This window comes from Stigmatopora nigra, chromosome 9 (assembly GCF_051989575.1).
Source record: "Stigmatopora nigra isolate UIUO_SnigA chromosome 9, RoL_Snig_1.1, whole genome shotgun sequence".
Lineage (NCBI taxonomy): Eukaryota > Metazoa > Chordata > Actinopteri > Syngnathiformes > Syngnathidae > Stigmatopora > Stigmatopora nigra.
This window is the reverse complement of record NC_135516.1, coordinates 8,933,125-8,956,553: the sequence shown is the minus strand read 5'-3', so window position 1 is coordinate 8,956,553 and position 23,429 is coordinate 8,933,125. Positions and strand designations below refer to the sequence as shown.

Below are 23,429 nucleotides of genomic sequence, written 5' to 3'. Positions count from 1 at the left end.
TTGTCAAATGTAAATCTTTCTCGCGTGATACAATTGAAGTATTTCATGAAACTGAAAAGTGAATGCGTAATTCAGAATGTAAAACCGAAAGAAAAGAAAAGCTAAAATAACACTGAGTCAATGGAGATAACTAAGACCTTTGGAAGACTTGGAATTTCTTATCTTGAGCACTTCAGAGGTGACTAGTGGTTAAAAATTTCAAATGGAGTAAAGATAAATGGTGTGTCTAATTTTTAGAGACTGCTTGCCCTTTTTTTGGAACAGGGATTCAAACTCAGAACCTTTAGATTGTGGGGCAGATGTAGTACTAGTCCATTTGCATGGACTATGGTGAACCTTCCATGACATAAACAATCACACATGGTAAATCTTGCTATTTTCAGGAGATTGCAATTCTGGGGCCATTGTGCCAAGAGACCCCCTTCGAAAAATGCAGGTTATAAACAAGCACTGCACTGTGTGGGGTAGGAAGACCCCCTTGTTGTCAAGCAAACCTCCCTGAAAGACACCCCCAATGGCAAGAGTTCAGGATTTTACACCAGATTGGCTCAATGGTGGACCCTGCTAACCCACCCACTTTCGTGTTTGAATTTTTAAAGGTGCCAAATTACAGAAAAACACAGATTGAAAAATGTGTGCTTCTATTATTCATGAATTCAAGCCATAAAGGCCATATTCAACCATGTTGTTGTTTGTTTCTTTGTTACCCCATAAAAGATTGACATTTGTTTCACCATGAAAAATACTGTGAAGTCAGTGAAGTGAAGATAATTTGTCCTGTAAAATGTGATTTGTTTGTTTTCTGAATCATAAAATTATTTTTCAGGATTTTTATACTTTTCTTGGATATTATGTTTTTTCCAAAGACAGTAATAAATAATAAAGATCATTCCATGTTGACTGGGAGAGGCCAACAGGTGATAATGATTGACATCTTGATTGCTGTCAATCAAAACTGAAAAGCATGAACATTGACTGTCAGTCCTTCCCAGCTGAAACTGATTGGACTTCTCTTACCAAGAACGGCTGCAAATGAGTCAACGAGCCCGTCAGAGTCAACATTTTTTAATATGTTCCTCTTAAATTTGGATAAGAAGCAGTTATAACGAAAGCTGCTGATCTGTTCACATGCTTAATGGTAAGTAATTTCACACACACACACACACACCCTTAATCAAAATCTTTTTGCATTCAATTCAAGGCCAATGAACAATTAAAAAGTTCCGTTTTGCGCAATCATTTCAAAGCCTTTTAAATCCATGTGCAAGTTTTCAAATGCGGTCCATTCTTATCAGTTAGGGCGCTATGGCTTTTTTATTCATTCATCAAATACTTTTCATTCCAAAGAGGTTAATGTTATCCCAATTCCTCAGGGGGACGGCAGCCTGGTAATAAAATCCTAATCGAGTCTGGTTATCTTGAAACAATTGGCTCCTTTTTATTATCTCCCTGCAGGGACATGGCGATACTAGGCAGGTACTGGGAATTTATGATGTGTGAAAACATCATAAAAGCTCTCGTGCCGTGCCTGCACGTCACGCAGAGGGGGGAATATACACGGCGATATCCGCAGTGGAAACTGTGTCAAACGGATGGGGGATCTGACATGGGGATCTTCACCAACATGGCGGTCTCTGTTGTTGTGGCGCCGAAAAGCCCTGACTAAGCTTTTCACAAATGTTTTGTTTTCTTACCGGTGGTAAATGTGGCGGCGGATGCAAAGCATAGATTTTACAATGCTCAGAAATAGAGAAAAAGCACACATACTACAATAACTGAATTTTGCCTAGTTTGGGAGCTTTCTAGTTCTTAGCCCACTGAGGAAATGTTGTGATTTGATTTACAAAAGCCGAGAAAGTGTTTTCAAATGCAACCATTTACTTTTGAAAGTCAAACCCATTGAGAAGGGTGCAAAGAGTTGAAAAAATATATGGCCTTCCGGTGCCATGACACGTTTCAGAATACAAGGATGTTGCCAAACTAAACAAGCTTCTTCCCAGATAAGGCAACAGGCATTTTGTTAACGCGCCTTCTGAGAATTCTACACTTCCTATGCTGAGGAGAACCACAACAAAACAAAATGACTTGGATTTTTTTTCCAAATGCGACAAAATTGTCTGGAAATTTTCAACAAAACTACTATGTTTAATGCCATAGCTTGGTGAATCAAAATGCTGAAAAGTCTAAAGGTGTGCTGTAATTTCAGGTGTATAGTCTGCAAGTAATAAAATGGACTTTCTGGCAATGAAATGCAACTGCTAGGAAAGTCCTCAAATCAAATAGAATGAAGAATGATAGCTGGAATCAAGAGATTATTTGTATTGGCTCCCGGCCAGCCTCGCCATTGACCGGCTGCGGTGTCGCCTTTGGCCTCATTGGTGTGATATCTATCGTATGTCTCATCAACTCCGTTGTTCAGTACATGACGGGGGTCATGTCATCGCTTTTTCATTCTAGGTGCGTCCACTTTGTAGAAAAAGGACACGGCATTATGTATGAAAGGCTTTAAAACATCAGTGAGTTGATGCATTGATGTGCCACTTGTGTGCTTTCTTCACAAATCCTGTTTCTTTCCCTTCGCAACAACGGATGCTATCAGAAATTCCTGACTGCGTCACTGTGACTTAAATGAATGGGACAAATGTATAATATGATGAATATCTTGGGACAATCCTTGACTGACTTTACATGCAAACTTGTTCTGTCTGAGGAAGTTGTCCTGTTTCCATACTGCTATTATTCAATCTGTTTTAATGTTTTTTTTATTATATCATGGTTTGGATATATGCCTCTAAAACAGGGGTAGGGATCTATGGCTCTGGAGCCACATGTGGCTCTTTTGATGGGTGTCTGGCTCTCTGTGAGCTAAAATATGGAAACCTGAGATACTATGTCTAGAAGAGCTTTAAACTTCTTCTTTTTTAGCATTTGACTCATCTGGAATGCATACTCTCATTGATAAGCAACTGCATAGGAATGTTGTTAAAAGTATTCCTTTTTTTCTACTTTAAAAGTGGTGAAATTACTAAAAAAAAGGCACTAATTTACATGCATTTTGACTTCTAAATTCAGAGTATGGCTTTCAAGGAATAACAATAGAAAATATGACTTGTTTATGGCTCTCTTCATCAATAAGAAAAATGGATATTGGATACAAAAACTCCATGATATATTGATAAAACTGAAAATGGGTTTGAATTCTGCACCAATAAATTAGTTAAAAACAATCGTCAGACCTAAAATAACAAAAATTGTGTTGTCTATTGGTATTATTATGGTACTTTGCATATAAATCTCCAATAGATGAGATAATTTGCTGCATTAGTGGAAAACAACTGGAGTTCACCCACAATGAAAATAAGCAATTGGATTGATGGACAGTTAAAGTGCAGAGCTAGCTTTTATACGGAATGTCATTTTTGACCCGATCAATATTCAGTAAAAGCACCGCCGGTGAGTTTAATGAAGTGCCAGAGCTGTCGTCTGGTGTCAGTGAATGACAGGAAAAGGGGACAGCCATGTGAATTTTGACAAGGCTTGACATTTCCGTTCACGGCTCTAATGGCGCAAAAACAATTGTCAGTGTTTGAAAGCACTTACAGTTGCAGCGATATCTCATCTTGGGTGTGCCCTGTTCACAAAATGTCAGACTGAGTAAGAATGCCGATGCTGGATTCTAAAGCAAACAGATTTCTCACAATTCACTTGACAACAAAAGAGAAGAGAAAATGATTGAAATGCAAGTTACAAAGTGCATCGGGACAAACAGACGATTTGTTTACTGAATTCAATAAATTGGGCTTTAAAAATGATAATATTGTCACAAACTATGAATTTTAGGGCTGTCAATCCCTTTCAAACTTGTGATTGAATTAATCAAACATAAAACGTTTTAGTTGGAACAAATTCAAGATATCAAGAATGCATATAATTGTACATACAGTTGCTGATTGACATTTACAAACCGACATTAATGTGTCTCTTGTATAACAATACTAGATTTGCATTTCACACTAAATTAATATTACAAATGCTCTTGCTGCAGTTATCTAATTAAAACTAGTATTTTATTGTAATTTCCTCAAATTAGTGCGTTTCTGATTAGGAATAACCATCATATCATTTGAGAAGGCCTAGTTTTATTCTAAAAATCTTTTCTTCCATTTTACTAGATTCAATCATGATCCAAAATCAACATGTTTCCTGCTTGTAAACCAGTGAATATTTTTTTTTACTAGAGACGAACGCTGACCTTATTGACACTAATAGGAAACAAAAATCTCCAGTAGCAGCCCAAGTGGCCTTTAAACTGTTAAATTACACAACAAGCACGATTACACGTGCGTAATATACCTTGGCTATGATGTAACAAATGAACATGGCAATTGCGTCAAATAATTCCCCCCTCCTCGCCAACGCTGACACAAAAACAATCGAGGACATTTCCTCCATGCACGAGTGCCGGCTTTAAATCTCAAAACACAAAGCCGTGTCGACTGATAATCAACGGGGGTCCGAATGGCGGAAGTGGTAGGGGTCGTGGCAGCTAACCAGGGCAGGTGTTGGCAGGATCTTCTCACAGAACCCACGACGGGACTCTCCCGTCTCCTGTTCCCTCACAGCCGCTGTCTTCATGACGGGAAGGAAACAATCCAATAACGGCTTCCACGCATTGTGTGCAAATGACCGCCCTGTTGGAGTATCGAGGAATACCCCTTCAAATGCACAAATTAGGACTGAATTAATGTGAATTGCCAAGCTGAGTCATAAAAGTTAAGGGCCACGGAAACAAGTTGTGGATTCTAAAATGTTTGCAGGTCTACAAACTGCAGGATAGTCCACACAAAATTGTTAGAGCAATATTCATTCATCTTTTGTACTATTTATCCTCACAAGGGTCATGAAAGTACAGGAGCATATCCCAGCTAACTATGAACATGAGGAAGGGTGGAATCTAAATTTATCGCCAGCCAATTGCAGCATAGAGATAGACAAACAAACACTGACGATCACACTCTTGGAAAAGAGTGTTTAATTAGTTTACCATGCATGTTTTTTGGGATGTGGAAGGAAGCTGGAGTACCCTGAAAAAACCCTGGCAGGCACAGGGGAGAAAATCCCATACAGGAAGGCGGGAGCCAGGGATTGAACCCTTGATATTAGAACTGCAAGGCACACGTACTCACCACCCACCCACTTGACTATCCAGCTAAATAATAAAAAAATTCAGAGCGACATAAGAAAGAATGGACTATAAACCACAGATGTTGACATTGTATAATAGTAAATTCATACCAAAAGACAAGAGTTAAAGTCGAAAATTGCAGTATTTGTAAAAGCTATTGAACTAAACACAACTGTGTGTCCATTGCCAGTTTTTCCTAATCGTTGTATATTGAAAGGGAACAAGGAGTGTTTTTGTCCCTCATGAATGGACAGGCATATTAAAAAAAAAACAGGTGTTTTGTGCTTTTTATTCATATTTCAGCTTTGGCGGAGATCTGAGCTCTTCAGAGTACCATTCAAAAAGAAAAACTGGAATGATATTGTTTCTGTTTCTCCAACAATCTGGAGCCAATCCAGTTAAATAAAGTTAAGGAAGTTCAAGAGTTGTGCACTCCACAAACCCATGTCAGTCCTTTTGATAGGTATCCCACCATTCCTACCCGCTCGTTTAATAGAACTTGCCATTAATTTTAAGTGGCATCATTTAGCTCAACGCACTTGCAATTGCCTTCAGCCAACCTTAACCTTATTTAATGGGAGTTGTTCAAATGGGAAATATCACCAAGTCTAATTATGATATTGCATCAGATTTAAAAAGGTCAGCAACACTCCTCGTTCCTTTTTATTTTTCTCTTTAGTTTCTAGCACTGGAGAGAGCTGTAAGCCATTTTATCCAAACCTTAAAAGAAATGTAAAAGCTATTAAAGGAGAGTTTCCGACCACGAAAAAAAGGGTGATTAGACGGTTGCACTTATATGCAAATGGGAAAGTTAATGAAATGCACCAAATAGATATATGACAGCTAGTCAATTACATAACACATAATATGGAAAGGGTTAAACATTTATGAATGTGAATCAAATATGGATCAAATTAAGTCGGAAAATCATCCAACCCTTGTAATGAAGGTATGTTAAGGCTTCTGTGGCCCTCTTTCCCATTTTTACAGCAAAGAGGAGTAAATTGTCCATGTAATCACAGCTTTTAATTCACTTTCAACATCATTGTTTCTTAACAGTCATTTTCTCCAAGAGGTAAACAAAGCAAATGTGGTGAAGTCGCCTACTTTGTCGGAAGCTGAAAAATGCAGTGCGACATAGACAAACATAAACCCACAGACAAATATACTAGCTGTCAATCTTTGGCCCTATTTATCTTAACAGTTCTTTTTTCTTTTAAATGTTCAGACCTCTTAAGATCCTTCAAACAAGTGTTGCCTTTTGTTATTGCTTTGAGCTTTCCCTGTTTTTCCTTTCGCTCCCAAACCAGGAAACATTTTAATCTTTTGCCATTTTCTACCCATAAATGTTCATTCAAATTGCTATTTCCTTTTCCTTTGACGTGCTTTGCAGATTTTGCACCAAGCACTTTTATGTCTTGACTTTTATATTTCTGTGTCGGCTTCCAAGGTGATATAATTTGCATTTGGGGCTCTCTTAATGTCTTGTTTCCAAGGATGCAAAACCAAGTTCAAACAGGTGTTGTTATATTTAAATGCTGCTATAGGGGATATCTTTGTTTCTTTGCAGCTTCTAAACCCACCCAAGAAAGTGTTATTGCTGTTGTTGTTATATGCTCGTCTGCATATATGCATATATTATACCAAACAGGGATCGAACCCTCGACTCCAGAACTGTGAAGCCGATGCGCTAACATATATAATCACACTTTACCATAAGGTTACTTGATCCAAAATGAAACTCCTTCATTCACATCATTGGCAAGGATGCTCAATCATATGTTGCCAGACAAGGATTATCTACCTTTCAAACATTACTACAACACATCATTTTTTTTGGCTCTAGGGGAGTCTACTTAGGTTAAAAAAATGACATTTGCTTATCTCTGACCGCCTGATTGCTGTGGTCAGACCTTTCTGGTAAAACCCAGAGTTGAACAGTGTTGACACAAGGACTTCAGAGTAAGCTTTTAGTAGTCATCTTTATCAACTATGAGAAAGTGCTAGTTGAAACCTTGGAGTGTTAAGGAGGAAGTTTTGTGGGAGTTGTACGTGCAGCATATTCATTTCTTATCAGTAATTGCTCTCTGCTCACATCTCTGATGGTATTTTAATGGCTTATTTGGCTGGCAGGAGAAAATGTACAGTACACCACGGTGACAGAATTGTACGCTGGAGAGTAAACGGGAAGGATCGGTCGGTCTGCCTTCCGCCAGATGGGAAAACCGTTGGGTCTCTTCTCATAGCAGTCATATGGGGTCTGGTGTATGACCTGGGTGGGGATCTATGCACGTTTTGCTAAAACGTGACCATCACCTGACATCAACATCACCAAGCCCATTCTATTTCCCCAAATAGAAAGCATTGTTGACTCAATATAGCGCCCAGACTTCCTTTGCATTATGTTTTTGAACCAAGTTTCTTGAAAACACATTTCCCTGGAGGCTTTCCCTGCCCTCCAAGCAATCAATAGACGTCTTGATTTCCATCAAAGTTCCATGGGTACCCGACTGAACGTGGATATGTCCCAACCACGCTTGACTGCCCCAAGCGTCGTCATCCCAGAAACTCATTGTTGGCCTTCACAGAACATTTCCAGCAAACTTTGATCTCCTTGAGCAAAACACACACAAGGCAATGTGAAATGGAGTTTTGAGGACTCGATGCTGAAATGACATTCATCAATAAATCATGGGAAAAGACTTTCTTGGTGCAGAAAAGAGGGGTTTTTGCCCTGAGACATTGGCTTTCCATGACAACTACAGTTTGATGGAGATTTAAAGGCATGGTTACTGGACAATTCTTGTATCTGTCAATTTAAAAATATGCGCTCATTAAACATATTCAAAGACTGAAACACAAGGTATTGAATAAAACCTCACATTCCAGAAATTCACTATTCAAATAACCTTATTGTCGTCTGTAATGATTTCCAAGTGATCCTATCTTTTTCAAATGAGTCAACAATTCCACTTTTACACCTTTACCCCATGATGGAAATTAATTATCAAATAAATCTATCAAATAGAGCAGTCACATTCAACAGTATAGTAAATGAAATGGCTCAGGGTGTAGTTGAATGAGAAGATGATCTCCAGCAGAGGGCAACAATAGATCATCTTTTATATAATCCATAGATATTCCCAATGTCAATATGTCTGGTGCCCTCAGGTAGGAAGCAGCCTTTTTCTCCTGCACTTAATATTCAGCTCTTACTTCCAATCCTGAGCTTTAATTCAATTCAACAGCAACTTGAAAGGTGAGCGGAGTAATAAAATGACATTAAACCAAAGGCAGATTGGCCTGAAAACAGGTTCACAATCACTTCTTATGCCATCAAACTTCAATTTATATGACTCTTCTTATTTAAATATATGCATATATTATATTTTATGATATCCCAACAAAGTAGAGCAAAAGAATCATTCGAAACATGAACCCAGTATTGATCATTAGAAAAAACATGAACAATCCAAATAAAATACTACAATACAAAATTCAACAAGGTTGAAATGAACTCAGCCGTATAATTAAATAGATACACTACAGAGACTAGTGTTGTATATTACTTAGTAACTAACTCATGGTGGGCAAGGGAGAGCGAAATGAATCAATGAAATGAAGCCTTATTATACTGTCAGAGGATTCTAGGCTGTGGAATTAACTGTGTATAACTCCTAAGCCCCCCCGACGATGCCAGCCCCCCCACACACACTTGCAGCTAAATCTGAGTCACAAAGTCTAATAAATATTCTCAGTTGAGTGGATATCGCTTTCAGAAAGTGCAATGTGAAATGTTGCACATGTTTACTGAAACAAAAAAAAGCTTGAATTTGGTATTTTAAAAATATATTTTAATTTAAGGCCATTGTTTCTCTCAAATGACCATCAACCTGTTGGTACATCAATTAAAAAAGCTCCTTGCCTGAGGTGTGTTAACAGGATAGCTTTTCAAACCATACAATTTATAACCAAATAAATGATTATGCCACACTGGCTCAGAAAAATAACATCATTTTTGTGTAAATTTTTGCTGAGGAACGTTACACAATAACACATTAAACAACAACTCTATTGGGAATGAGGATGTTACTTAAATAACATTTCAATTACAAGTACATAGCACAGAATTGTTACTTGAGTGTCTAAAATGTATCAATTGGAGGCCTGTTTATGGGATACCAATAACGTGTGAGCAATGTTGTACCACAGTTTTACACACCAATAATATACGCTCAGCCTAAGAGTCATGAGTACCATTACGCATATATAGTTGCAATATGTTCCTTCACTGACAGCTAAAATAAAAGCATTGAAATAACACCAATGCTTCAAGACAGTTTCATGTGTTAGAGTGAGGGGTAAAAATATGATACATTTGTTTACATTTTCCTTTAATAAATCACAGCTATGAGTTTCAATTGCCAGGTTTACACTATTTATGAAATAGCAAAGCTTTGAGGTAAAAAAATAACAAGAATTTGTGGTAAAATGGAAATGTACAATTATTTTCTTTCACTGTTTTATGTGAGAAACATGACCGTCCTGTCTACAAAAATACGATCCATATATGCACAGGTATTATTTATTAGTGTAAAATGGCTAAATAAATGATTAAATAGTATTGTTGAAATTCAAAATTTAGGGCGATTGTGTTGGATTTTTGATTGTTGTTGCAAAGATTGTTGCAAAGTTGTTGTTTTTTTGTGACCAAATGCTTTGGAAAGTGTGCAACAAAGTAAAAAATACCTTATTGGTATTTTTTTTGTGTTGTTAAATGTGTAGTTGGTAGTCAGACTGAGTCTATTGTATAATTATTCCAAACCAAACTTAATTCATTTGAAGTCAATTTCATTCAGAAGGCCTCGAACTGCAGATGTTCAACTACGCTGAAAAGAAGGAACAGTAAAATGGGTAGCATCGTCAAGTTTATTATCCAAAGCCTGTGCTATATAATTTCACATCCTTAGAGGTAGCTGACACAGTACAATGCCCAGGTGTTAAACCAGATTGGGTAATATATTTCACTGTTCTGCAATTTTTTGATAAAAAAAGGATCTCTTTTAAGAAATGGAATAGTTTAGTAAAACAAGGTGATTTTGAGATTGAATGAACATGAATGAATCATTTTATGTGGTGGTTATATAAAGCAGAGTCGCAATGCATTTGCTGTTTTGTTTAGTTCAGAAATACACTTGTTTAAGAGTCAAATGAAAAATGTGCTGCAGTACGGCAATCATCTCTGCTGGGTTAAATTGTCAACTTTGCAGCCTTCTAAAGATGAAAACGCAAATAAATAGAAAGCATTGCAGACGATTTAATGAGGAAAAAAGTATCTAAAAGTTTGCAATTTATTGCTAAACATTAGCCGTCGATGGTTTATGCCCCTTTTAACTCATTATGTTGTGTGTAGTTTGCTGTGTGACTGCAGCTCAGAATACAAAGTCAACCCACCCCAAAAAATCAACAACCCTTAAAAATGCTTGTAGTAATACCTAACAGATTTGTGTTAAAATAATTTGAATATCATTTGTCTTTCCCGTTCCTTTTTATAATGTCCATTATTAGGCCGCCAATACAGCATTTAATTTTACAGTCTGTACAAAAAGAGTCCTCCAAACTCCTACTATTCATATATTCATAGTCCATTCATTTATTCATTTTCCCAGCCACGTATCCTCACAAGGATCTCTGGGGGTGATGGAGGCTATCCCAGGTAAATATGGGCACCCAGGTGGGTGACACACTGAATTGGTTGTGAGCCAATCGCAGGGCACAAGGAGACGGACAACCAATGATACCTAGTGTTACGGCTGGCAGCCTGTAGGAGGGGTGTGGTTTCTTTACCTTTACAGGTACATGGAGCTGTGGCTCCACCCCTGTGACAAAGCCCTGCCCAGGCCAACACAGTTGTGAATACTTCCCCATCATTCCTCCTCCAATCAAGATTCACTTCCTGTCCTTATTTAAACCCTTTTTATTTGTTAGTTCAAGCTGACATGCTGACTTGGTTTCTCATGCAGTGGAGTCCTTTCCATCCTTAGAAAGTTTAGTGCAAAGTAAAGTTTGATTGTCTCAGCTTCACCTGGTAATGTGAGTACGTTACTCCTTGTTATATTTAGTATTTATATTGGCAAAGTTAAAGATTTTGGGTTGCATAGGGGGACTTGCATGTTTTTGGGGAAAACCCACGCAAACATACAAAGTCCACACAGTGAGGACCGACCTGAGATCGAACCTCAGACCCCAAAACTGAGAGGCTGACAAACTAACCACTCACATACCGGGTGGCCTATATTCCTACTTGACAATCAAAATGAATTGTGATGAAAAATATGAAAATACCCTTCTTTGATTTGTTAATAGTCACTTCACATGCAAGTGCACATATCCAGTAATGGACCTGGTGATGAAAAGTAGAAACTCAAGTGGTTCTTTTCTAGTCATATAACATTCAAAATGACAAATGCCAAGTACCATCAATGGGGGCATCGCCTGTGTTCATAGATGAAGCATCATTCTCACTCATATCTCTTTGTTCTTAAAAGAAAAACGCATATCAAACTCTAATTAGGCTGAATGGGACATAAAACCTACATTGTGCCATGAGAGAATGGACCAACAATGACCACAAAGATAAAAACAACTGCAATAGACGAAGGAGCTTTCAAATACTAAGCTAACAAAGATCCATTGTAGTAATTAAAATATTGTAAGTAATTGTAAAGGACACAGCACCTAGGTTCTAATGTAAAAGTATTGATATGGCTTAAAACAGAAGCCTGGATTGCACTGTGTTTATGACAACATTACGATTGTAGGTGTTGATAAATCGAGCTGAATGAATCGCATTAAAGCAGAACACTTGAGTGGATGTTCAACCTCTTTTCTTGTTGCGCTGTCTTGTCTCTGCTGTGCTTTTTATTAGTTCTTGAGCTCAGGCAACCTTGAGACAGATCCTATCACCTTTGGATTGTTTAGTGCCTGTTTAAGATGGCTAGACTTATTAGTAGGACTTGTATTTAAACTCTAGAGACACTGTAAAGTTTTTTTTCTTCATATTTTGAGGACTATTTTGCGATAGAGCAACACTGATTATAGTACTGTGTATTTTTATTCTTGGAAAGGGGGATGTGTGGTCAATTTTGTGTCTCATTGGGGTTGTTTTTGTCTATTTTTATGGGTTTGTGTCAGGTACATTTACAGACTGTAAGATTCACAGAGACATGGATTTCTTTGTTTACAACAGTTCAAGTTCAGTTTGACATTGTACTTTGTGTAGTAAAGGTAGTCATACTACAAGCGCTTGATTATTGTAGTTGGCAGAGTTGAAGAAGGACACTTAAACTAAACTCTGCTGCAGATTTCAAATGAAAATATTGAGGATTATGAAAAAAAAAATGACGACAATAAAAAATATCCTAAAAGGTTTTGCATGTGGAAATAGATTCATTCCCTTGTTATAATGATTTAATAATTTTACTTTTACATGTTACATTTTTTTTCACTCCTACACGTTTCAGAGCTTTATTTGACCAGCACTGCAATATCCATCAATTACTGTATTTTCCAGACTATAAGTCGCACCAGCCAAAAAAAAAAATCACTAAATACGATATATATATATAGTATATAATTCCATCCATTTACAACATCAGATAATAATCCTTGTTTGTGTTCAAATGGAATACAAAGTGGAGTTGGGCTAATCAGTTGAACATCTCCTGATGTGGCACGCACCCGCGTCATCATCTGAGGCCGAGCGGGTGATTTCCGCTGCAATCAATCTCATCAATCTCAGCCGCATCTGAGCGAGAGAGAGAGAGAGAGAGAGAGCAGAAGCTAATGTACAGGAATACAGGGACATTTAATAAAAAAAATGAGGAACATGTTGTGAAGAACACAACAGTATTAGTGTTATGAAAAGTGATGTTGTGCAAGGCAATCAAGTATTTCAGTCAGCCATTGGAATGGGTCCACCAAACACGACGCTGATTGACAATTTGTCGCAACATCTTTTTACGACATGAGTTACATTAACCCAAGAGTGGGAGCATAGGCTGTATATGCTAATTGCGGGCAGCCGAAGGATCAAAACCCTGTTGACATCATTTGGAAGTGGGGTAATAAAACTAACCTGAGAAAAACATCATGATATTTTCATAAGGGTGGGCATAGCTATAATGATTACGTTAATTAATGGACACGATAAATCTCATATTCCATTCTGTTAGCTTCATAAGAGTTATGTGAGACCTCATATACTTTACAGTCTTCATTTTTGTTCTGATATGAGACCTCAAACTTGATTGGCGGATGGCTTTTTCCCTTTTGAAGGCCAATTTGACCTTAGTGTAAAATCTTTCAAAAACTGTTGGGTTTTTCTTTATTTTTAAAAACATTGAACATTATTACCGTGCTGAAGTTTTATTCTTCAATGCTGTTACATTTTTTTAAAGAAACCTTTCTTAAACATTCAATAGCGATGTCTTGTTGTTTAACTTGAATATTACTTTGAATTGTAATTGAGAAATGCACAGTTATGGATGTAAAAAAGACTAAGTAAAACTGGTAAAACTACACTTTGAGGATCACTGGTTTAACTCCAAACGGGTCAATGATGCTGATAGACGTCCAATCCACTGGACTGAGCATTTAGGATGATATTGACAAGGCTTAAAAACTCTCAGCAAATGTCTTATATAACCATAAAAGGACTGTACTCATTTATAAGCACGAATTGGTTCAAGCAAATGAGATTTTAAGCTCTGCAAGTGGTCGTGAATCCTCATTTTTGCACCTACTGGTATTTAAAAATGTAGTCTGCAGGCAATTTCATGCATGATATTCTGCATTTACTCCACATGGATAATGTTTGATTAATCAAATTGCAAGAAAAATGTGATTGACAAGGCACACAACCTAGTTAGTAAATCACCGGCGGCTATATTTATAGCACAATTAGGAGTTTTATATTTATAAACATGAGTAGAAGCCTACTATATGAGATGAGGATGCACCCTGCTCAGCTGCATGCAAATTTCTGTCTTGGGATTTCAAGGGCAATACGTGGAGCGAACATGTAATCCTTTTATGAGTGTCAGTAAACAAGTGATAAGACATTGTTGCATCGGTCAATTGGTCGAATCGATGGTAAACTGTTAGAACATTACAAGAGGACACACTTTGACCGGAAACATGTCACATTACATCTTTTCTGGTAAAAGACTGAGCTGATCAATAGAACACATCATGGGGGCAAATCCCTTTCATCACATGGTAGATATGTTGGAAATAACATTTTACACAAGTAAATAAATAGGGGCAAACATAGGGAAGGGAGTCTGAAAATAATTCCATTAACATTATGTATTGATCAAAGCTTTCTATCTGTCTTCAGATGAGCCATGTTTGTTTGTTTGTTGATTTGATCTGCTTGGATGGCATCCAAAATATATGCAGAAGAGCCATTTGTCTTTTTGACACCGCCACTTTGGCATTAGCTAATCCCCTAAAAGTCATTTTGCGAAGGAGACAGTGTTTTCACAACCTGGCAATTACATTACTTTATTTGAAACAGCAGGAAGGATGCAAAACATGTATTTTTGGAAGATTGAACTCAACAGTTACTTGTTTTTTACTGCTCATATGTCTTAGAATGCACTTACAAACAAAAAAAAAAAAGTGGTAAAAATGCGTTGAGATTTTCCTAATATGCATATTATTCATACATTGGGATGTAGCAAACAAAAGATTTAAGTCTCTCTGGTTGCTTTACTTTAGTTTTATTCCCTTTCTAAATCACCTACTTGTGTGCATTCCTTGCCTATGGGACTTTGTGCGTCTCCATTTTGAAAAAATAAATTCAATAAATATCATGAATAAAACACTATGGGTGTAAAAGGATGCTTTAGCACAATGCAAAAAAAGAATAACAGGGTGTAAAGCATGAAAAAAATCTCCATCCTCCATAAGGTCTTTCTAAAAAGCCCCCTTTTTATGTTAATGACACCAACAATGAAAGATGTAAAATTTATAGCTCAAATCTAAATCTGGAATAGAGTAGAGGCTTTCAGCCCTATTTATTGTTTGAGTAAGCGATGTAATGGGACAAGCTAGGAAGCAAAACACATCCGTTCCAATACATTTGCCTGAATTTAACAAACAAATCAATCCATCACTGTACTAGCGCGTCAAATTCTTTGCACACTTTTGATTTTCATGGATACTAATATTTTCATTTCTAAGGATGTTAACCTTTTCTCAATCTAATGCCTTACATTCCTGTTATACACAGACATCACATGCTCATTGGATCTGTCACTTAAATTATATCCTCCATCCCTCACTCCCATCTCTGCTTTAAAAACTCTATCAATCTAGCTTCCTCCTTAGGGCCGTTAAAAATGCAATGGAGTATTACCATTTGTCAATCGGGTCATATTTTTATCTCATTATCTTGCCACACATTATTACTGCTTCATAATCTTTGCCCTAGTATTTTTTTTCTGCATTAGAGGTGTACAAATAACATTTTAAAAAATGGTCATTAGAACTAAGAACTAACTGCTGCAGTTCATTTTTTTTGTATGTAACATATAATGTTTTTGTTATATTAATGCATGCAGCTTGAAAAGCTGGGACAAGTGGAAATGTAGGGATAAATGTCAGCAACAATGAAGTATCTTGTTGCCACAGCTACAGTGCAGATGGATATCAGTTAAGAGGCATGAAAACTAACAGGGATTCCAAACACAAATATATGACAGATAAAAATCTAAAGCTAATGTATTTTCAGTCAAAATAGACGTCTGTCGTCAGCCATTAAAAATTATATTCCTTTATTTATTTTCCATTTTGCTTATCCTCACAGGCATCATAGGGGTGCTGGAGCTTGTCCCAGTCAAAATACATACATGTAAACGAGTGCCATATCATTTTTTTTTGTAATTTCACCACTTTTAAAGTGGAAAAAAATGAATATTTTAAAAAAATATTCTTATGCTGTTGCTAATCAATGAGAAGATGCATTCCAGAAGAGTCTACTGCAAAAATAAATGGTTATAGATGTAGTATCTCAGTTCTGTCATCAGCAGTTTCCATATTTTAGCTCACAGGTTAGCAAAGAGCCAGATTTACTCATCAAAAGAGCCACATGTGGCTCCGGAGCCATAGGTTCCCTACCCCTGCACTAATGCATAAAGATAAGTCAGTGTGTTTTGCATTTTTCGGTACGTGGGAGGTGAAATCGGATTAACCAAAGAAAACCTTAACATGGATGAGGAGAGCTTGCAAACTCTGCACAGGAAGATCGGAACCACATGGTCACCATGTCGCAAAAAACAAAAACAAAAAAACAATGCATTTATAAATGTAATATATATGAAAGCACTAGCTTTGCGATGGAATCTGATACGAGAGAAAAGCAGACAGGAAATTAAAAAGGTGTTCACAGAAAGTGGCTTTTGCCTTCATGTGACAAACTTGATTTTCATCAGAAGGTGTAGTTTGCCTCATGGGCTTTGTAGCAAAAGGCTTTCATCATGTGAATATAATATTTCAGGAACTCTAGGAGTTGGTGTAGTGTATAAAAAAATGAATATGTAACAAAACAACACCTCAATTGTCTACTGTTTTTAATCATCCACTCCACTTGCTCTTGGAAATATGTATTCAGTGTCTAGTTCATTAACATGGATTTTATTACATAAACCAATAATAAGATAATGCTGCTCAGTTTTGATTGATATAGTTGTAAAGAATTCAATAATCAGGAGTGAATTTACTTTGGACAAAATAAAGCAATTGACAGGGGCTCTGCTAAAGACTAAATTTACACACAAAAAAACCATAAAAATGATGACTCTTTTATGACGATTTAAATGATGCTGCAAGAGAAAGTGGAAATGTAGCCAGAGAAATCATACAAAATTTGTAATATAAACGTCAATAGCAAAAGCCAGTCAAAGATTTCAATACAATGAATACAATGTATTAAAACAGTCCAAATATAGTTAATTATTTTGAGCTTTGCTTCATGTAATTGTCAATTACTTACAGTAAAATAATGAATATAATGTGGTTTTAAAAATAGTACTAATTCCAATGAAACATTTTAAGGCCTCATAAAAGACAATTTTCACAAATTCATGGATATGTGCACATGATATTGTTATTTTGATTTAATAATTCCTTTTAACATAAGGGCAGATCTATTTATTTTTTGAATCACAATAATGTGTCACCTTTAACTTTGGTATTTGAAATGCAGCTTTTTGTCTTATTGTGCACTACTCATTTTCCTTTCATGTATATATATTCTTAGGGTGCTGAAAATAATCCAAAAATTGTTCCGACAAAATAATATCACACTGACCACATAATATCACAGCTGAGAAAATACCTCTCAGTGTCCATCAAGGTGTGATAGAGCCAATGGAATCATTATTCTTGCCTATACCCGCTTCATAAGGTAATGTATTGCGGCATATTGAAGTTGCTGTGGATACATGAATAACAGAAGAGTAAGTAAAACAAGGTATCTATTGAATGAACTATATGGCATGAAATCTCCATGCATGGCTCCGAATGCTGAAAGAGCATTCGCATTAAAATAAAGGAGTCCTGTTTATGATGAGCATTGGTGACAGAAGTAATCAAGGTGCACTGAACCTAAAATGGGAATGTGCAGTGTGAGCAATATTTGAATATAGCTTTGCTTTATTAATCTTTCCATGTCCCTCATTGACAAATATGGACAATCATTCTTACAGACCACTGACGTAGAAGTAAGCCAGGGACTCAATGTAAACAACTCAAACAAGGAGGCATGCAATACAATATGTATTGAACTTAAAAACACTGGAGAATACGGGAATGAAATAACAAAAACATGCCAGTGTCAAAAGGTCAGATCTAAAAAAAAAATGGAGTCAGAGTGCTGAAATAGAAGCGTACCAGTCAAAACAAAGTAAGCCACTCAGTACACAAACAAGTACCTCAACAACAACAAAAATGACCAAATGCAAAGACTAGCAAATGTATAAAAAAAAGTGTTCCATCCCAAACCAGATAAAAACTATATTCATTCTATAAAGCCTTTTACTACATTTCCCTCATTCAAATTTGTTACCCATCAATCCCATCAAAACTGTGTATATTGTGGGCTTTAACATGTTTTGTCTATTGAGTAACTATAATTACTATAACACATTATTTTGGGTCATAAACGTGGCTAAATACACATGTGGAATATTTGTAACCTTGTTAAGTTGTATCTGCTTAAGCTGATTTAAATTAAAGGGTCACCTAGGCACAAAAGCACCACTCACAAATTATGTATTACAAGCGTTTACTTATCGGAATGAGTCTGATTATAATGCGCTTAGGACTATCAGATTCTCGTTAGTGTGCTTCCCTAGTGTCTTACCTTTGCGATTAATTGGACAACAGGAGAAGGGATGCAGTACTTTTAGGGGGGCACAGTATAAGCAGATAGACTGCAGCGCAAAACACTAATTACTCATTCCCAGCGTGTTAAATTGAAACTCGTGAGAAATTGCTTCGCCAATCAGCAAAAAATCCAAGATAGAACTAGACTGGAGTACTAAATTAAAGGATGACACATAACAGCATCATTAAATTATTCTCTAAAAAGGCAATGGAAGGTCATAGCAGATTGTGGGTTTTTTTAGCAGAAGTGAATTTCACTTGGTGCAAAATTGAATTTCAAGATGTCGCAGAATGGATTGCGTTCAACTTTTATGGTTTTGAAGTAAGAATGGATAAGGTTCATTTGAAAAAAGAAGAAAAGATTGAATGAAACGTTCAAGACAAAACCTTTGAAGAGATAAAACATTCACATGTACTTACTGAACATTACTGTCTCAGCTATGTCTGGTATCTTATTTTTAAAGCTTTTAAAAAATGAAGAAATGCTGTATTGCTTTGACAATAAAAAATACCCATGAAAGTTTATCCATTCATCATATAAACTGGACGTAAAAGATGCATATTTGATATTTGGGGAGGATATTTAAGTTATTAAAGTCAACTTGACAAGTGTTTGAGTACACCTGGACTAAAATGAGGACATATGCATTCACAATAAATAACATAAATCATTAATGATGATCCCAATCGAATCACATTGTGTCAAAATGTCACTCAAAAGCTTGATGAATCAATTTATGTTGGTCATTTTTAATGCTGCTTTTCCCCATTATTCTACCAATCTGCCATACATGCATCTGAATACTGTCATTTCATTTATGCGTAATTTTGCATGATGGTACTCCTTGGAGAGCACAATTATTTTCTGGCATCTGTTTTCAGGTCAGACCCCCTTTTGAATAATTCTCCTCTTTTCCTTTTTTTTTTTAACCCACGTTAGACAATGCATTTTACAACAGCAACCTCCCACAAAGTATATTTAGCATCGAAAAAATCAATCAATATGTCAGACCAAAAAAGACAGTTTACACAGTGTTACTATATTATCGATTATTTCCCTTCTAAGTCCAAACTTTACTCTCTGTGCCATACTGGTGCTCATATACTTTTTTTTAGAATCCAACAAGCCATCTAAATGTAATTGGAAAAAGGACCCACACGGATTATTTTAATGAGATGTTGAAAACGTGTGCAACAAAGTCAAGGGGGTGCTTTAATCTACCCGTTGGTTTGTCACACATGACAATCAAAGGAATTCCTTGGAAGAGCAATTTTTTTTGTGGTGGACAAAGTGTAATTAGCATATATTAATGGTTTGAAAACTGGGGTTCTTTCCATGCTGTGATCATTCACTGGTAGGTCCTTTCAATTCAAATGGACAGGAGTTTTATCATCATCAATGGCAGTGAAAAAATTCATGCAGGACAGATTCAAACGTTTGCTCTTTCCCTTTGTGGTACTCTGGAGTCAAGGAAAATGGGCTTTCAACTTTGTTTGTTTTATAAAAACCACAGAAGAACTCAAAAGCCAATAAGCAGATTGAAGGCAGTTTCAAGGGCAATGACTACTAACAAACAAGGTTCAACAACAATTGAATGGAAATGGGCACTCAGTCAAATTACATTGGGGACACAGATGGGCTCAACACAAGTGCAGGAGAAGGACGCGATTGGCTGTTGAATGATGGGACCAGGTGAAACTAATCAGAAAACAAGCAGTACAAAATAGACACAGGTGGCACACCTCCATTGTATCATGGCAACATAAGCTTCTTGATCAGACACACTCCTTACACTTCATAACATGTTTAGTTTTGATAGCTATCCAAAGTCTTTTAGTAATTAATAACCCCCCATTCAAGAAGGGTTAGGATTAGGGGGTTGAGCCCTCAGGACTGTTTTTAAGCAAAAAGGACACTTTGAAAGGTTCTAAGTGGAAGTACAACTACAGTACTGCAAATAGCCAGGTATCAAATTTTGTTTAATTTGCTTACAGTCTATTTTGCATTGAGATGTAAGTGCATTTTTTTTTACATGTTACTGTTGATGAGTTTAAAAGTGCACACAAAAGCATATGTCAGTTGTTTTCAATTAATTCTTCCTTGCATCCTCCCTCCTGGGTGCACATTTAAGACAGCACAGCTTCTTAATAATACGACAGTATGACTCCCGGTCTCGGTCAAACTATGAAGGAGTGAAGCAGGTTATAAGATGAAATGGGATACAGCCTCTGGCTACAACCTGTGAATCTTTAGCACCAGCCTTTGGGAGTCAGACACATGCAATTTACCAAATGCTAGGGTACATTCACCTATGTCACCTTCATTTCAAAAGTAATAATCCATTGAAAGCAAGAGTAAAAACTGGTGTGCTGTAAAATGTCTTTTTGGATTTTTGGGCACACCGGCAAGGATATTCATCCTAAAAAATGATGTATTTGTCTCCCTGAAAAGCAACACAAACATGCAAAATCAGCAGTATTTTAATTATTTTAAATTTGATTAAGTTTGAATGTTCTCCCCAGTCTTGTGTGGGTTTTCTATGGGGTCCCAAAAAACATCGCAGGGTAGCCTGGTTAAGCACTCAAAATTGTCCCTAGGTATAATTGGTTGTTTGTCCCCTAGTGCCATGGCTAGCAAACAATTCAGGGTGTCCCTCCACCTTGTCTAATCTTGGGAGAGGCTCCAGCACCCCTCACGACCCTTGTGAACATGGATAGACTCCAGCACCCCTTGTGACCCTTGTGAAGATAAGCAGTTCAGACAGGGAATTTAGAATAAACCAATATATATTCCAAATTTGAAATAGCTGTATTAAGATTTGATCTTCCTCACCACTGAGTTGGACTGACGCGTGTACTTTTTTCTTCATGAGTGCGACGATGGGAGGATGCGATTGTGATTGGCCAGAGCCATTCTACTGGAGCAGAAGCGCGAGTAGTTGTCGGTTTGTCAGTGGAGCGCGGCTGCAGCTCACCAGCTGCCGCTCGGATTGGACTCAGTCAGAGCGCGCCTCAGCATCCGCATGTACCAGTCAGATGGAAGCATGGATGCGATTCTCTATCAAATCATCATCCGCGAGTTGGCGGATTTAAATTGCACTTTCGTGGAGGGCTTTCAAGACACTTTGTGGGAACACGCATCTTTGACAGCCTTGAGCGCTGACGGTAAGAAGAAGAAAAAAAAACAACACTTTTTTTTTTGCTCCTGATGAACATTTTTGTTTGTTTTTAATCTCTTTAAGGTTTCTTTTGCAACGCCACCAAAGATGAGATTGGCACCTGCTGGCCAAGGAGCAGCTCTGGTAGAATTGTGGGGCGACCATGCCCTGCAGATATAAATGGCGTCAGATATAACACCAATAGTAAGATTTTTTTAGTTTCTTTTTTAACTTCAAGGGACGAGAAAAAGTAGTTTGATGCTCATGCATGCCCTACTCGCTCTTTTTTTGATGTATAACATATATGACAGTGGAGGACAATTGTTATTTTACCTCCTGTCACTGGAACAGACACTTCATGCTGAGCATGGTTAACACTACAAGACAAGCTACTTAAAACGAGATGGCAACTCTTGGAATCTAAAAGGCAGATGCACTTTTGACTTTTGCCAAGGGAATTGGGGCATCCTAGAAAAACAAAACAACAACAAAATCCCATATAACTGATTTATTTCTGCTCTCACAGAAGTCAGGATGCTTGTTTTTTCATTATTTATTTATAAAGGACCAGTATTGTGAGACCCACATTTTAAAGAAAATAATTAAAATTTACGTACTTTCAAAATTTTATTTGATATATGAGGTTAGAAGGCCCCTGATGGAGTAATGCTTCACGTGGCTGATTTGGGTGCGGGCAAGCGTAGGATCGAATCCCGCTCGGTGTGAATGGTTGTCTGTCTCTTTTTGTGTCCTAAAATGTAGTCTACTTTTCTCCCAAATTCAGCTGGAATAGGTCCAGCAACCCTTGCAAGGATGCACGGTAACAGATGATGAATGAATGAAAATTTGACGTTACAATAATGTTAAGAAGTTTGGAATATATTGACTTTTAAAAAAAAATGCACCAATTTCTGTGAGTCTTAATGCCAAGACACAAAGTTCAAGATTTTTCTATCTTGTATTGAATTTGTAGATGATAAAATGAGTAAAATTACTGCTGATAGAAGTCATGAAAAATGAGACAAGCAAGTTAAAAGTAGTTGATGCAAATGTGCATACATAAAAACATAATAAATTATCAAATAAACCCATTTAGTTCATAGCAATAACTGAAATTATGCATGGCACGATGAATGGCTGGTTAGGTCTGCCTCACAGACCTGTGATAATGTGTTTGTGGGTTTTCTCCGGGTACTCTGGTTTCTTTCCCCCCATGACACTTGTAAGGATAAACCACAATGAAAATGTATGAAAAAGAATCATACCTAATGGGTGCTTTTGAAGGGAATGTAAGTATGTCATTGTGAATATGAATGTGTTTTTCAGTCTGCCCTGTGATTTGTTGATAAGTGTGCACCCAGTCACATACACAATCTGCAGGGAGAATTCAATCTATCTTTGAACCTTGTGATGATTACCAGTACAGGCTTTGCAAGACAGCCTCACTTAGCTATACTTGATATTTCGTGTCCTGGAGTGTTGAAGTCCATTTGTCTGATAGTGTCGTTTCATTTCCCATACTCTTTCTTTCATTAGGTGAAACTGAGTGTGAATGGTTATCTATCTATCTCTTTATACACTGTAATTGACTGATAGCCAGTCTAGGATGACGTTTGCTTTTCAGGTGTGATTGT

At 37.0% G+C, this 23,429-nt stretch overlaps 1 protein-coding gene across 4 annotated transcripts in view; it reads left to right on the top strand.

Annotated features, from left to right (window-relative positions):
* The first annotated feature begins 11,203 nt into the window (after window positions 1-11,203).
* Window positions 11,204-23,429, top strand: part of crhr2 (corticotropin releasing hormone receptor 2) — a 31,620-nt gene continuing 19,394 nt past the window's right edge. Inside the window, exons 1-3 of one of the 4 annotated variants that reach the window (XM_077724849.1) lie at window positions 19,993-20,603; window positions 21,511-21,802; window positions 21,880-21,999. In XM_077724849.1, the coding sequence (XP_077580975.1) occupies window positions 21,661-21,802; window positions 21,880-21,999 (262 nt within the window). In that variant the 5' untranslated portion in view covers window positions 19,993-20,603; window positions 21,511-21,660. Of the gene's footprint in view, window positions 11,279-19,992; window positions 20,604-21,510; window positions 21,803-21,879; window positions 22,000-23,429 lie in introns of those variants that run through there. The other 3 variants (XM_077724851.1, XM_077724850.1, XM_077724852.1) reach the window with 3 other exon arrangements.